Source organism: Pristiophorus japonicus, chromosome 3, assembly GCF_044704955.1.
Source record: "Pristiophorus japonicus isolate sPriJap1 chromosome 3, sPriJap1.hap1, whole genome shotgun sequence".
Classification (NCBI taxonomy): Eukaryota; Metazoa; Chordata; class Chondrichthyes; family Pristiophoridae; genus Pristiophorus; species Pristiophorus japonicus.
Genome location: NC_091979.1, coordinates 182,841,898 through 182,857,370, shown reverse-complemented (window position 1 = coordinate 182,857,370; position 15,473 = coordinate 182,841,898). Strand labels below are relative to the sequence as shown.

The 15,473-nt window shown below is 46.1% G+C and overlaps 1 protein-coding gene across 4 annotated transcripts in view; it reads left to right on the top strand.

Annotated features, from left to right (window-relative positions):
• The window catches only part of traf3ip1 (TNF receptor-associated factor 3 interacting protein 1), a 302,416-nt gene that overhangs the window by 65,869 nt on the left and 221,074 nt on the right, over positions 1 to 15,473 (top strand). For all 4 annotated transcript variants that reach the window (XM_070876062.1, XM_070876063.1, XM_070876061.1 and 1 more), the window contains exon 4: positions 5,645 to 5,794. In XM_070876062.1, the coding sequence (XP_070732163.1) occupies positions 5,645 to 5,794 (150 nt within the window). The remainder of the gene's footprint in view (positions 1 to 5,644; positions 5,795 to 15,473) is intronic.

Sequence of the window (15,473 nt, the reverse complement as noted above, 5' to 3'; positions counted from 1 at the left end):
ACCTAAAGGTAGGGTTAGGCCACACCAAAATGAAGAAATCCAACGGAGAAACTTAGAACATTTTTTTTTTGGCGTACTTGGGGCCCCAAAAAATCGGGCGTAATTCTTCAAGTACACCAAAAAAATGCTTTGGGGAAAATTTGAGTCCTAAGTCTTGTCCATTCCAGTCTAAGAACCTTTATAACGATGTGATAAATATTCATTTCTGCCAATCAACCTCTCTGGCACTGAAAATTAACTATTACAAGTGTGGAGTCTCAATTCCTTCAGGTTGTTGTTGGAGATTTAAAAAATGTAAGAAAAGTTTTACTTTCCCTTTTTCTGTCGCTTTTCTATCTCTCTTAATCCAATCTTTCTTGCCCCGTCTATTTCTCTTTCTGTATTTGACTTGACATTGAATTCACCCACTCTAATTTGCACTTCATTCTTGGTTCTTGCACTGTTAATTTCTCAATTCTTCAATCTGATTGGTGAAGGAGATATGCAGCTGCTTTTCCTGTTCACTCAGGCTCTGTTTCCCTGTGCCGTTATCAGCTTGCATTTCCAGCAACTTGTCATGCAAAAAATGTAAAAACCTAAATGTGCAAGGGCAAGTCTAACTGACGACAGATGCTGTTAGATGCCCTCCTACAGCAAATCCTGGGTCTTTATATACGCTAAAAATATTGAATTCCCTCCACCAAGTTTTTAACAACCAGACAGACCACTGAAAAGGGGCAGATATACCAATCAATGCTAAGTCAAGTTAGTTGCAGCTCCTTAAAACTGTTTTTAAAAAAAAAAAAATTGACATATCAGAGTTGCTCTACAGTTTTAAGTGCTGGTCATAAATGAGCAATTACATTTTGGGAATTGGAGGGGGGTGGAGGGAGCGGAGCGGAGCTGCAGAAACATTTGGAATTGGTAGCACAATTGCATTGATCTTTTTTATTTTAAAATAAGACCGGCAAACCAAAAATCTTTACACGTCCTTTTCAACCATACTTCTTTTTTTGAAGGATTTAAATAATACCATTTCCAGTTAGAAACTTTCTCCTGAAGATGGAATCTAGAAGTGCTTCAAAAACAATTAAATAGTCAGGGATTCAGCTAGAGAGGTACATGCAGAGAAAATGTAGTTGGCTGAGTGAAGCCAGTTGCTTTTTAAAAAAAAAAAATTCCAGCAAGGGACCCCTGACTTTCTCACTGTCCTTTTGAGGGCACAGATTTTAATATAACAGAGTTCCTATCGTTATAGGTAGCTGTGGGGGGTGCTCAGAGAAGGAGACTCTGTTGTGGGATTAGCAGAATGAGATGTTTTATGTTGAGGGGGAAAGAAGAGAAGCAGATAATGGGGATGGGGTAGGGAGAAGAAAATAAATTAAGACTGTATAGTCGGGGGGTGAAGGAGAGAGATTCTGAAGCCAATTGTAGTAACCTCACTGCTGCATACTTGGTTCTAATCTGTTTGGATAATCAATATATTTTGCTTGCAGAACAATTGTCTTTTCCATTAGAGGAAATGTTTGTTCAAGATCTTTTTTAACTGGAGGAGGAGGAGAATATTTCCTTGCTAATACCTTCGAAGGAACTCCGATGTTTCACAAATAATCTCAGATTTCAGAGTTTATGATCAGTGATGTTCCTGACTATATTGTACACGTCTGATTCCTAATTCATGAGTGTGCTCATTTCCCTGACGTTTTGTCCATACTGTTTATGGTTTGGTGTCATTGAGGTTGGCGAATTTTTAGTCCTAGTCAGGATAATGGGTATGTACTCCAACTGGCAAGATGTGAGTTGTGTCCCCTAAGGATCTGTACTGGTACCTCAACTTTTCACTATAGTTATCAATTACTTGGATGTAGGAATAGAGAGCCTTGTATCCACGTTTGCTGATGACACTAAGTTAGGAGCACAGAGAGTAGTGTAGATGAGAGCACAAAGTTGCAAATGGACATAAATAGATTAACTGACTGGGCAAAACTGTGGTAGATAGAGTTCAATGTGGGGAAGTGTGAGGTCATCCACTTTGGACCTAAGAAAGATAGATCAGAGTATTTTCTAAATGGCAAGAAGCTAGGAACTGTGGAGGAGCAGAGAGATTTAGGGGTCCATGTATAGAAATGACTAAAAACTAGTGGATAGGTACAAAAAATAATTAAAAAGGCTAATGGAATGTTGGCTTTTATCTCGAGGGCTGGAATACTAAGGGGTGGAAATTATATTGCAGTTGTACGAAGCTCTGGTTAGACTGCATTTAGAGTAACGTGTTCTGTTCTGGGCACAGCACCTCAGGAGGATATATTGGCCTTGGAAGGGGTGCAGCTCAGATTCACCAGAATGATACTGGTGCTAAAGGGTTAAATTATGAGGACAGGTTGCATAGTCGAGAATACCTTGTATTCCCTTGAGCATAGAAGATTAAGGGGTGATCTAATTGAGGTGTTTAAGATAATTAAAGGATATGATTGGGTAGATAGAGAGAAACAATTTCCTCTGGTGGGGAGTCAAGAACAAGTGGATATAATCTTAAAATTAGAACTAGGTAATTCAGGGATGATGCCAGGAAGCACTTCTTCACACAAAGGGTAGTGGAAATCTGGAATTCTCCCTTAAAAGGCTATGGATGCTGGGTCAGTTGAAAATTTCAGGACTGAGATCGATAGATTTTGTTAGGTAAGGGTATTAATGGATATGGAACCAAGATAGGTAAAGAGAGTTAAGATGCCTATCGGGCATGATCTAATTGAATTGCAGAACAGGCTCTTGGGGCTGAATGGCCTACTCCTGTTCTGTCTCTTCCAGAAGCATCTTCAGTTAAATCTCCTCAGTCTGTGGTCTCCCAAGAACATCTCCCTACCCTTTTACAGTTGGTGAAAGTAGACAGTAAGTCCTCCCGTTTTGGCGGGGATGCTATTTACAACAGGTGTCCAAATACAGCAACCATTGTCTTTTGTTGCTTAGTTTTGATGCTTCTCTCATTTGGTGATTGAGAAAGGTAACCAGGGATGTGTAGTTTTGAATCAACTATTTAACCCCTTAAAATCCAACATGGAAACAGGCGGTTTAGCCCAAACATTTGGTTTAGGTTTATCCTCTTCATGTTGGTGAACTCCCGAAGACATTACTGCGAAGCTCACGCATCCCTTATGAAGAGGGAAAATCAGAATGGGAAGTGTGGAGAAAATAATGAAAAAAAAATGTATATATGTTACAAGGGAAAAATCCAACTTGTAGGATTTCTTATACTGAGAAATAAAATTACACAATTGCTAGGTCAGATTGACATCAACTTATTTTATTCCGTCGTTAAGACACCCAGATTGTGTCTCATTCAGCACTCTGGTCTGTGGTAGGAGATTTTCTCGAATGTAATCATCTACGTAACCAAGGTAATGCTGCAAACAGAGGTATGTTGATTACCCAATTGAAAGCTATGATTAACTAGAATGAAGTGTGATTACCTCCTTTAGCTATTAATAGAAATAGTATTAAGCAATACCCCATTAGTTTGTTACAGTATCTTCATTTTTCAAGTGGCAGGAATAGTCCACCCGTTGTTTTGATTGACATGTGTTGTATTTAAGTGGAGAAAGGCGTTCTTTTTTTAAGTGGGGAGTATGAGCTTCACTAGTCCACAATGGTGAAGAATGTAAATCATAGGTTAATACCATGTGAACTTAGAGAAAGTGTATTCTATTGACTGGACACGAGGGGGAATATCTGTGCAGTAATTCTCAAACATCCCATTGGTACTTATAGTTTAGAACGCCTGGCGGGAGGTTCTATAGAAGGTATCTCAAGGCGATAGTATTGGACTGTTCCACTAATAGGTTTTCAGTCACCCTGTACTGTTGGCCTTTTTCAAAGATTAAAAATGCGATTGACATTTAGGGTCCAACATTGGCCAACCCCTTTTTTCGGCGCATTGACCTGAAGCGCGCCGACTGCGCATTGGAAAGAGTGCCAGAAAAGAGTGCTCTTCGGAGTCGAGGAGGAGGAGGAGGAGGAGGAGATGTCGGAGGAGATGTCGAAGGAGTCGATGCACGGCATGGCCAGTGCTGGGCCCTTAGAGTGGTGCTCGGCATCCTCCACCTACTTGCAGGTCCTCTGGCCCTCGGCGCAGCCAGCACGAGCTGTGGGGGGGGGGGGGGGGGGGGGGAGGAGCAGCCAGGTCCCTGCGCTGAAAACAGTGCCTGGACCTCTGCACATGCGCGCTACAGTGGGCACGCAAGTGCAGTAGCTCCAGGCGCCGAACTGTGTGGGAGGGGCCCAAAGCACGCATGCCCCTCACTGGGGCTGCATGAATAAGGCTCCTCCCACGGCCAGCTCCTGCTTCCCCCCCCCCCCCCCGCCCCCGACCGGACCCGACACCCGCTCCCCCCTGCCTCCGGACCAGACCCGACACCCGCTCCCCCACCCCCCTGCCGACCCGACACCCGCTCTCTCTCTCTCTCTCTCTCTCTCTCTCTCTCTCTCTCTCTCTCTCTCTCTCTCTCTCTCTCTCTCCCCCTCCCTCCCGCTCAGCGGCACGAACGGCTGCAGAATTCTCCCTGGCTGAAGCACTTTCACACAGGTAGGAAGATGGTTTATTTAATCTTTTCTTGGCTTATAAATGTTTATTCAGGTTGGATTTATTTGTAGAAGTATAAATAAGGATTTATTGTCAAATTTAATGAGTTCCCTTCCCCCCTTCCCCCCCTCCCCCCTCCACCTCGTTCTGGGCGCCTAATTTGTAACCTGCGCCTGATTTTTTTAATGTGTAGAACAGGTTTTTTCAGTTCTACAAAAATCTTCACTGGCTCCATTCTACTTTAGTTTGGAGTACATTTTCACTGTGGAAACTTTCAAATCAGGCGTCAGTGGCCGGACACGCCCCCTTTTGAAGAAAAAATTCTGTTCCAAAGTAGAACTGTTCTACCTGACTAGAACTGCAGAAAATAAAATGTGGAGAATTGCGATTTCTAAGATAGTCCGTTCTCCACCAGTTGCTCCTAAAAAATCAGGCGCAAATCATGTGGAAACTTGGGCCCATTATTTCAGCACTTCTGCATCTCCATATTTGAATATAGGATTATCAGTGACTTTGCCTTAGCTGGCTCGCATTGTTGAGCTTTTCTGGATCCAGACTTTGGGGTCAAAAAATTCTAAACAGATTTCTTGAGAGATTTTGCAATTATAGTTGACAGAAGAGTATCCAGTCCTTATTCTTGTTTTAAGATGTCGATTGGCATATTCTGAATTTGATGGTAGTAGTCATTGTGGTAGTAAACCTGAGACTTTGAGGTTGCTACAATTTGGCCCCTCTCAATGATTTTTCAATGAATTACTTGTGTCGCATTTGATCAGACTGCTTGAAATTGTGGTGATGACTTTGAAACAGGACTATTCCAGGATGCCAGTTATATTCCACACAATCCAATCCTCTGTGACCTTGCTTGTGTAACTTCCTTAGCAGGGTGGGAGAACAAGCTTGCAAAACTGGTTGAACACACAACATTCTTACTGAAACATAAACAGGGTATAACCAAGAGTTGTGTTTCCTCCCTACACTTGGGAAGTTTTTTGTATTTAGACCACAGTGGATCAGTGAGCATTTCAGTTTTGTGTAGAGAAGTGAAGTTAAGAGCAGTATTAGTCCATTTTGTTTCTTGCTCTCCAGCTTTGCAGCGATGATTCTGTGAGGAGGGTTCTTGCTGGTGAAAAGACAGATCTGAAAGCAAAAGCATCGTCCAGTTCCAAATCTCAGGGCAAGGAAAACAGAGAAAAAAAAGATGATGAGCGCAAGAAGCAGAAGGACAAAGAACAGGAGGTAACCCCTGGCTTTAATACGTCATTCAGGAAATGTACAATGTACTGAACTTTAACACACATTTTTGAAGTGGTTAGGATATGCCCCAAATTATTAACCAAAAGGAAGCAATCCTGAAGTCCCATTGTGTCCACAAATTATTGATTTTTAAAGGCAAAGATTAAAATGAGTCAAGGGTGTTTTGTGAATGATGGTAATTGGCATTGGACATTATTGTATATAATAAATCATTAAAGGGGCTTTCCACTGTCCGCTAGTGAAATCATAAACCATGTGAAAAGAACATGTTTATGACTTCACTTAATAGTGTCTCTTCTTTTACCTACCTAAGTAACTACACTTTGTAAAGAAACTTGTTGGCTATGAAACGCCTTGTGACGTCCTGAGGACATTATACAGCATTTGAAAGACTATAAGTTCATTTTTTTCTTTTACGTAGTTAGAGTTAACAATTTAACCTCCTGTTCAATTTATGAAACTTTGTTAATATTTGCATATTCAGCCTATTTTGAATCAAAAGTGAAATTGATTTTGCATAATTTGAATTCCGTAGTCCATAACAATGCAACTGTTTCCATACTTTTGTATATAGGTGTGTTTGTGTATGTATTTCGTATCACTGTTTTTCTTTGTTTTTCTTTGCTTTTACTGCTTGATGCTTAAATTTCTTTACTTCCTATGTTTGCTTTTGCTCACCTTCCATCTCTTAGTGGCTTTATGCACGTAGTAAATTTCATTTATTTCATTTCGCACTGTAGATTTGCTGCCTACCAAATTGCTGTGTCTGTTCTTTTTGCTAAACTCATCATGTGCTGTATCAACATGCGCATTCTCAATGCTGCTTACCAGATTAAAGATTTTATTATGACGTTTTTGAAGATTTTGACTACAATGTGCAAAGACCAGCATAAATAACTGATGGGAGTTCTTCCCCAAGTCCATTAGGAATCTTGTAAAATAAGGGAATTCCCACATTGATGAGAGCATGTGTAAACTAGGATTTATAGAATAGTAAAAACTACAGCAGAGAAGGAGGCCATTTGGGCCACCATGCCCATGCCGGCCCAAGCTCGTCTATTGAAGCAATCTGCTGTAACCCCATTTCCGTGCCCATTCCCTGATTCCGTTTAAATTCTTTTTCAAATATCTATCTGTAGTGTCCCTGCACCTTACTACAAACTCACACGAGGCATAGATATATCAGACACGGTCACTCTGTGACCTTCACCTTTATTGCCAGGACCAAGGAGTGCTGACCCCGAGTGGGACCTCCCCTTTTATACCTGGAAACCCAGGTGAGGAGTGTTTCCCGCAAATTCACCCCCTGTGGTCAGGGTGTGCATTTCTAGGGTACAGGTACCGTGTACATGATTTACAGTTACGTGACTGTCATTGCAAGATGGTTAAATACATGACATCATCTCCCCCCTTAAGTCTTTTTGTTTCAGAGGTTAAGTCTGTCAGGTGGTCGACGCTGTCTCGTGGAGCGCCGCAGTTGTGGCTCTAGTGGCTGAGCCTCAGCACGTGTCTCTGTCACTTGAGGTGGCTCCGGGCTGGCCGCAGGGACCGTGCATGCTGAGGGCTGTCTTTGTTGCTCGTCCGCTGGCAGTGGTGTGGGTGCCATCTCATGCTCTTCTTCAGGTTCCTCCGTGTCTATGCTGAACCTTTACTTGGTCTAAGTGTTTGCGGCATATCTGCCCATTGTTTAGTCCGACCACCATGACTCTATTTCCTTCTTTGCCAATTACAGTGCCCGCAAGCCACTTGGGTCCCAAAGCATGGTTAAGAACAAATACCGGGTCATCTATTTCTATACACCTCCCCCTTGAGTTTCGATCATGGAGCTCGGTTTGGGACTGGCGCTTGCCCTCAACAATGTCTGCCAGGGCTGGGTGAATGAGGGACAGCTGCGTCTTGAGCGAGCGTTTCATGAGGAGTTCCGCTGGCGGGACTCCCGTGAGCGAGTGCGGGCGGGACTTGTAGGCCAGCAGGAGGCGCAATAGCCGGTACTGAAGGGAGGGTCCTTGGATGCATAGCATGACCTGTTTTATGACTTGGACCGCCCGTTCTGCCTGGCCATTGGAAGCCGGCTTGAACGGCGCTGTCCGGATGTGCTTGATACCATTGCCCGACATGAACTCCTGGAATTCATGGCTGGTGAAACACGGGCCATTGTCGCTAACCAGGATGTCCGGCAAGCCGTGGGTCGTGAAAACCGTACGCAGACTCTCCACGGTGATGGATGCCATGCACGAGTTCAATATGATTCACTCGATCCACTTCGAGTATGCATCGACAACGATCAGGAACATTTTCCCCATGAACGGGCCCGCATTGTCTACGTGAATACGTGACCATGGTCTGGTGGGCCAGGGCCATGTGCTGAGTGGGGCCTCCCTGGGGGCATTACCCAACTGGGCACATGTCGTGCACCTGCGAACCCAGTGTTCCAGGTCTGAGTCAATCCCCGGCCACCATACATGTGACCGGGCAATGGCCTTCATTAACACGATGCCAGGGTGCTCGCTGTGGAGTTCCCTGATGAATGCTTCCCTTCCTTTCTGGGGCATGACTACCCGGCTGCCCCATAGCAGGCAGTCGGCTTGGATGGCGAGCTCATCCATCCGTCTCTGAAACGGTCTGACTTCCTCTGGGCACGCCCTGCGTGCGGGTGCCCAATCCCCAGTCAGGACACATTTCTTTATCATGGATAGGAGGGGGGTCCCCGTTGGTCCAGAGTTTGATCTGGCGGGCTGTGATGGGGGAGCCCGCAGTGTCAAAAGCCTCAACGGCCATAACCATCTCTGCGTTCTGCTCCGACGCCCCCTCGGTGGTGGCCAGTGGGAGCCTGCTGAGCATGTCGGCGCAATTTTCGGTGCCTGGCCAGTGCTGTATGGTGTAGCCATATGCAGCCAGCGTGAGGGCCCAGTGCTGTATGCGAGCTGACGCATTGGCGTTGACAGCCTTGCTGTCGGACAACAAGGATGTTAACGGCTTGTGGTCCATCTCTAGCTCGAACTGTCTACCAAAAATGTACTGGTGCATCTTTTTCACACCGTAAACACATGCGAGTGCTTCCTTCTCGACCATGCCGTATCCACGCTCTGCCTGGGAGAGCAACCTGGAGACATAAGCCACCGGTTGGAGCCGGCTGTCATTGTTAACCTGCTGCAACACACACCCAACCCCGTAGGATGACGCATCGCATGTTAAGACCAGTTTTTTTTTTTACAGGGGTCATACAAAGTCACCAGTTTGTTGGAACACAGCAGGTTCCTCGCCTTATTGAAAGCCCGTTCTTGACAGTCCCCCCCCAAAACCATTCACAACCTTTATGCAGGAGCATGTGTAACAGTTCCAACAATGTGCTTAAGTTCGGCAGAAAGTTCCCAAAATAGTTCAAAAGTCCCAGGAATGATCGCGACTCTGGCGTGTTGCTGGGCCTGGGCGCCCGGTGGATCGCCTCCGTTTTTGATTCAGTGGGCCGGATCCCATCTGCGGCAACCCTCCTGCCCAAAAACTCGACCTCTGGGGCCAGAAACACACACTTGGCCTTTTTCAGCCACAAGCCTACCTGATCCAATCGGCGTAGCACCTCCTCCAGGTTGTGGAGGTGTTCTTCGGTGTCTCGACCCGTTATGAGAATGTCGTCTTGGAATACGATCGTTCCAGGAATGGATTTGAGCAAGCTTTCCATGTTTCTCTGAAAGATGGCTGCTGCCGAATGAATGCCAAATGGACACCTGTTGCAGACAAATAATTCCTTGTGCGTCGTGATGGTGGTCAGAAGCTTGGATTCTTCAGCCAGTTCCTGAGTCATGTAGGCTGAAGTGAGGTCCAACTTCGGGAACAACTTGCCACCTGCCAGCGTGGCAAAAAGGTCCTCCGCTCTTGGAAGTGGGTATTGGTCTTGCAGTGATACTCGGTTGATGGTGGCTTTGTAGTCACCACAAATCCTAACCAAGCCATTTGCTTTGAGGACGGGAACAATGGGACTTGCCCAGTCACTGAATTCAACGTCCGAAATTATGCCCTCTCTGAGCAGCCTGTCCAGTTCACATTCAGTTTTCTCACTCATCACGTATGGCACTGCTCTGGCTTTGTGGTGCACTAGTCTGGCATCTGGAGTGATGCGTATCACTACTTTAGTTCCCTTGAACGTACCGACACGAGGTTGAAACAGTGACCCGAATTTTTGCAGGACCTGTGAGCATGAACTTCGCTCCACGGATGAAATGGCGTGCACATCTCCCCCCCGCCCCCCATTTCCAATTCATCTCAGCTAGCCAACTCCTCCCCAAAAGCGCGGGGCCATTTCCCGGAATGATCCAGAGTGGCAGCCGGTTCTGCAATCCATTAAGTGTTACCACCAAGTTTGCACTGCCCAGCACTGGAATGATCTCTTTGGTGTTCGTCCGTAGCTGCGTCTCAATTCGTCCCAGTTTGGGCCTGCTAGCTCTGTGTGGCCATAGTCTCTCAAATTGTTGGGCGCTCATGAGTGACCGGCTAGCTCCCGTATCCAGCTCTATGTGCACTGGGATGCCATTCAGTAAGACTTTCATCATCATGGGTGGCGTTTTAGTGTATGAGCTGTGGACGTCAGCCACATGAACCCGCTGAACTTCAGCATCTATGGCTTTACCCCAGACCTCATCCTGCATTGCAGACCCCTCGTCTGGTTCCTCTGTCTCACAGATTAGCCTCGATACTGCCTTTTTGCACATCCTGGCCAAGTGTCCACTGACATTGCAAATCCAACAGGTATATTGCTGGAACCCGAAGCTTTTCGCAGTGTGTCCACCCCCGCACCTCCAGCATGAGCTGAGATTGAGATTGCTGTTAACAAAAGGACTATTACTAGGCATTCCTCTCTGATTGCCCATTTGGCTGTTTCTAAGCACTCTTTTGGTGGGTGTTAATGGTCCCATCGCTGGACGCATTGTTCCTCGAGATGGCGTGAATTGCCTATCCCCTTTCCATTGTCCTTGTTGCGGGCCCACCCTAGAGCCTGTTGTTGCCTAGGCGGTTTCGAAATGCCCTTGCCTGCCTGCAGGGTCCCGAGCTGCGTTCACCATGTTAACTCCCTGTTCCGTCGCCACGTTTGGACCAGGGCTGCATGCGTAAATTAGCTTGGTCTCCTCTTCCCCTGCCATAAAGGTCTGAGCTATCAACGCTGCCTCTTCTAAAGTCAAGTCCTTAGTCTTTATGAGCTTCCTGAAAATGCCGGCATGATTAATGCCCTCGATGGACAAAGTCCCTTAACATCTCCCCCCTGCAGATATCGGAGAACTTGCAGAGACTGGCCAAGCGCCGCAGGTCCGCCATGAAGTCCGAGACGTTTTGTCCCTCCCGACGCCGGTGAGAGTAGAACCGGTGCCGGGCCATGTGTACGCTACTCGCCGGCTTGAGATGCACACTGATCAGCTGGCTGAGCTCTTCAAAAGACTTGTCCGCTGGCTTTTGGGGTGCGAACAGGTCTTTCATCAGCGCATACGTATGTGGTCCACAGCTGGTCAGTAGATGCGCCCTCCGCTTGTCAGCCGCTGTCTCTTCCAGCCAGTCCTTTGTGACAAAGTTCTGCTGGAGTCTTTCCACAAAGTCATCCCAGTCCTCACCCACACAGCAACGTTCCCCTGTGCCACCGGTGGCCATTCTCTTGGTTCGGTGATTCCCGTTTCTCGGCGCCAAATATAGTGTCCCTGCACCTTACTACAAACTCTCACGATCCATAGATATATCAGACATGGTCACTCTGTGACCTTCACCTTTATTGCCAGGACCAAGGAGTGCTGACCCTGGGTGGGACCTCCCCTTTTATACCTGGAAACCCAGGTGAGGAGTGTCTCCCGCAAGTTCACCCCCTGTGGTCAGGGTGTGCATTTCTAGGATGCAGGTACCTTGTACATGAGTTACAGTTACGTGACTATGTCATTGCAAGATGGTTAAATACATGACACTATCCAGTTTAATTTCCAATTTAAACATCTCTGTCTCAAAAGCCATAACCCTCTTAAGGTCAAAAAAAAATCTTATAACATCCTCTTTCATTCTTCTGATGATAATTCTTCACTATGCCCCAAATTTTTCATCGTTTAAAAAATCCCTATTGGATTCCCAGCTTGATCTTCTCTGTTTCAGTGAATAATATCTCAATTTATCAAGCCTTTCTTCATAATTATAAGCTCTCATTCCTGGTTTTATTCCAGTGAATCTCCACTGCACACTTTCCATGGCTTTAATAACCTACCCATAATGGGGTGCCCAGGACTGCTTGGAGAGCTCTTAACTGAAGCCTAACCAATGTCTTGAACAGATTTATTATCACTTCCTCAAACACAGAGGGCTAAAAATTGGATAACCCCTGAAATCTGCCATAGGGATCGCACCCCTGTTCAAAGTAATGCAGGTAGCACACAAACATTGTTCTGCCTACTAATTGTAATGAATGGTGGCTTGTAGCCCAGCATTAAACTTGTTGCTGAGTGGTTGCACACTTAACAGGAGGCCCAAGTTTGTGCGAGGCTAGCACTTATTAAAGCTAGCCTGCAGTTCTTAAAGCCAGCCTGCACTTCTTAAAGGGGAAGTGCATTCTGGCTGTAACAGATACTGGAAGTCATTGTAGAGGAGCTTGTGACCTGCAGAAAGAATGAAAATGTCACAATAATAGAGAGAGAGGGCTCCCAGATTTTTGGATGCAGCACTTGAGGCCCCGGTGCAGGAGGTGGACAGGAGGAGAGATGTCCTGAATCCACAGAATTCCTCCAAACAGACACTGAGAAGGGAATGGGAGCAGATAGCCATCACTGTCAATGCAAGCAGTGCAGCCCTGAGGAGCTGGATGCTGTGCACAAAGAAGTTTGATGACTTCACATGAGTGATCAAGGTCAGTGAATTCATCTTCAAGTACCATATCCCAAAAACTGCACCGCTAGCCTCACACACTGCTCAGTTCACCACACCCTCATTACTCACCTGCCAACAAACTCTTATCAATCACGGCATAACTCGCATTCATATGCTCCATCTCACCCTCACACACTTACCATTGCTGCAAGCCTCACACTCACAGCTCGCAGCTTGCACATACTGCCAACTATTCAACCGTGACCGCTACATCAGCCAAACATAGTGAACCATAGTGACTGACACACTTCCAGGACTCTCTTGCAGGACAAGGTGGCACACAATCATGGGCAGCTTCAGTTAACTGGAGGGGGACAAGCACACCTCCATATTCTGACCCCGCTCAAGGACACGGTGTTCGCCATAGTTGGAGTGGCTGTGACAGGCTGTTGCCAGCGGTGACGCTGAAACCATTAAACATGATGTGCTCATATCTAATCCTCCTTTTCACATACCACTTCCCCTTCATCCCACAATCTCTTCTGACTTATCAAGCTGCAGATGTAAGCATACACCTTGTTTCCCTGCCCCACCCCTGCCACAACCACCACAACCCTACCCTGTGCCTTTCTTATTTTAGAGACCCAAGAAATCCAACCTGGTCAGGCATTGGTGCAACAAGAAGAAGAAGAAGAAGAAGAAGAAGAAGAGGAGCGTGATGAAGAAGAAACTCGATCTTACACTTGCAGAAACCAGCTTAAATACAAGTACTACACAGACTATAGAGGGTAGCTTAGAGGTGGTGATCTGCATGTGGTGAGCCACTGGGCATGAGTGGGCTCCAGCCAGGGCAGGGGGAAAGGGTAAAGCAGGTGCTAGCTCCCTGGAGGTGAGGTCGCACACGACTTTTGCTGTACAGGACTCATGAGGATTTTGATGGGACGGCATCCGAAAGAAGGCTATGGGTATGCACAACAAAGTATATTGGCAGGCCTGTCAGAAAGCCTGAATGCAATATCAAGGGAGGGGTCCAGCTCCAGGACTTTGCTCAGAGCTTGGAGCCCATCCTTTCCAGCATGGAAAGAGATGGCTGCTAGGTGACATAGGGATGCCCCTTTCAAACCTGGCTGATAACACCTCCGCGGAACCCTACTGACGAGCACCATATGGCAACCAGATGTGTCATCGAGCAAATCATTCATCTGCTCAAGTTGCGCTTAAGGTGACTGGACCGGTCTGGAGGTGCCATTCAGTACTCCCAGCGAGAGTCTTTAGGTTAATCATGGTGTTCTGTGTTCTGCACAACATAGTGGCAGTGAGGAATAGAAGTGCAGGAAGAACAAGTCGCTCAGCACTCCTCATCTGACGAGGATTCCAGTGGTGAGGAGGAGGCTGGGTATTTGAGCTTGTGAGGGCCCCACCAAAGACTGCTCCATCTGACTGGACCAGTGGGAGAGGGGACAACATGTTTGGTACTGGTTTGGAAGGGGTTGGAGCTGGGGCCGGGGTTGGGGGGGAAATGCCAGTAATGGGTGAGACGTGGAAAGACTTTGAGATGAGTTTGCAATTTCATCCCCTATATCGCCATCTTCCCTCTCCTGGGCCAGCAAACATCATTCCTGCCTCTGAGAGAGCAGCTTAAAGGAGATCAATAACACCTTGGAAGCCCACATATAATCTGTCTGCCAGCCTATGTAAGCCGGTAGACACATTGCCGTTCAGAGTTTGCACGGCCGCCGTCTAACATAAAAACATCAAGAAATAGGAGCAGGAGTAGGCCGTTTTGGCCCCTCGAGCCTGCTCTGTTATTTCATAAGATCGTGGACTCAGCTCCACTTCCCTGCCCGCTCCCCATAACCTTTTACTTCCTTATCGTTCAAAAATTTGTCTATCTCCGCCTTACATATATTCAATGACCCAACCCCCACAGCTCTCTGGGTCAAGAGAATTCCACAGATTTACAATCCTCAGAGAAGAAATTCCTCCTCATCTCAGTTTTAAATGGGCGGCCCCTTATTCTGAGACTATGTTCCCTAGTTTTAGTTTTCCCTATGAGTGGAAATATCTTTTTTACATCTACCTTTTCGAGCCCCCTCATTATCTTGTATGTTTCGTTAAGATCACCTCTCATTCTTCTGAATTCCAATGAGTATAGATAGGTTGAGTAAGTTGGGCCTATCTTCATAAGTCAACCCCCTCATCTCCAGAATCAACCTAGTGAACCTTCTCTGAATAGCTTCCAATGCAAGTATAACCTTCCTTAAATATGGAGACCAAAACTGCACGCAGTACTCCAGGTGTTGCCTCACCAATACCCTGTACAGCTGTAGTAGGACTTCTCTGCTTTTATACTCTATCCCCCTTGCAATAAAAGCCAACATTCCATTTGCCTTCCTGATTATTTGCTGTACCTGCATACTAAATTTTCGTGTTTCATGCATAAGGACACTCGGTCCCTCTGTACTGCAGCACTTTGCAATTTTTCTTCATTTTAAATTATAATTTGCTTTTCTATTTTTTTCTGCCAAAGTGGATAACCTCACATTTTCCCACATTATACTCCAGTTGCCAAATTTTTGCCCGCTTACTTAGCCTGTCTACATACCTTTGCAGATTTCTTGTGTGGTATTCACAATGTGCTTTCCCACCCAGCTTTGTATCACCAACAAACTTGGCTACATTATACTCTGTCCCTTCATCCAAGTCATTAATATAGATTTTAAATAATTGAGGACCCAGCACCGATCCCTGTGGCACCCCACTAGGTACTGTTTGCCAACCGGCAATAACCCATTTATCCCGACTCTGTTTTCTGTTAGTTAGCCAATCCTCTATC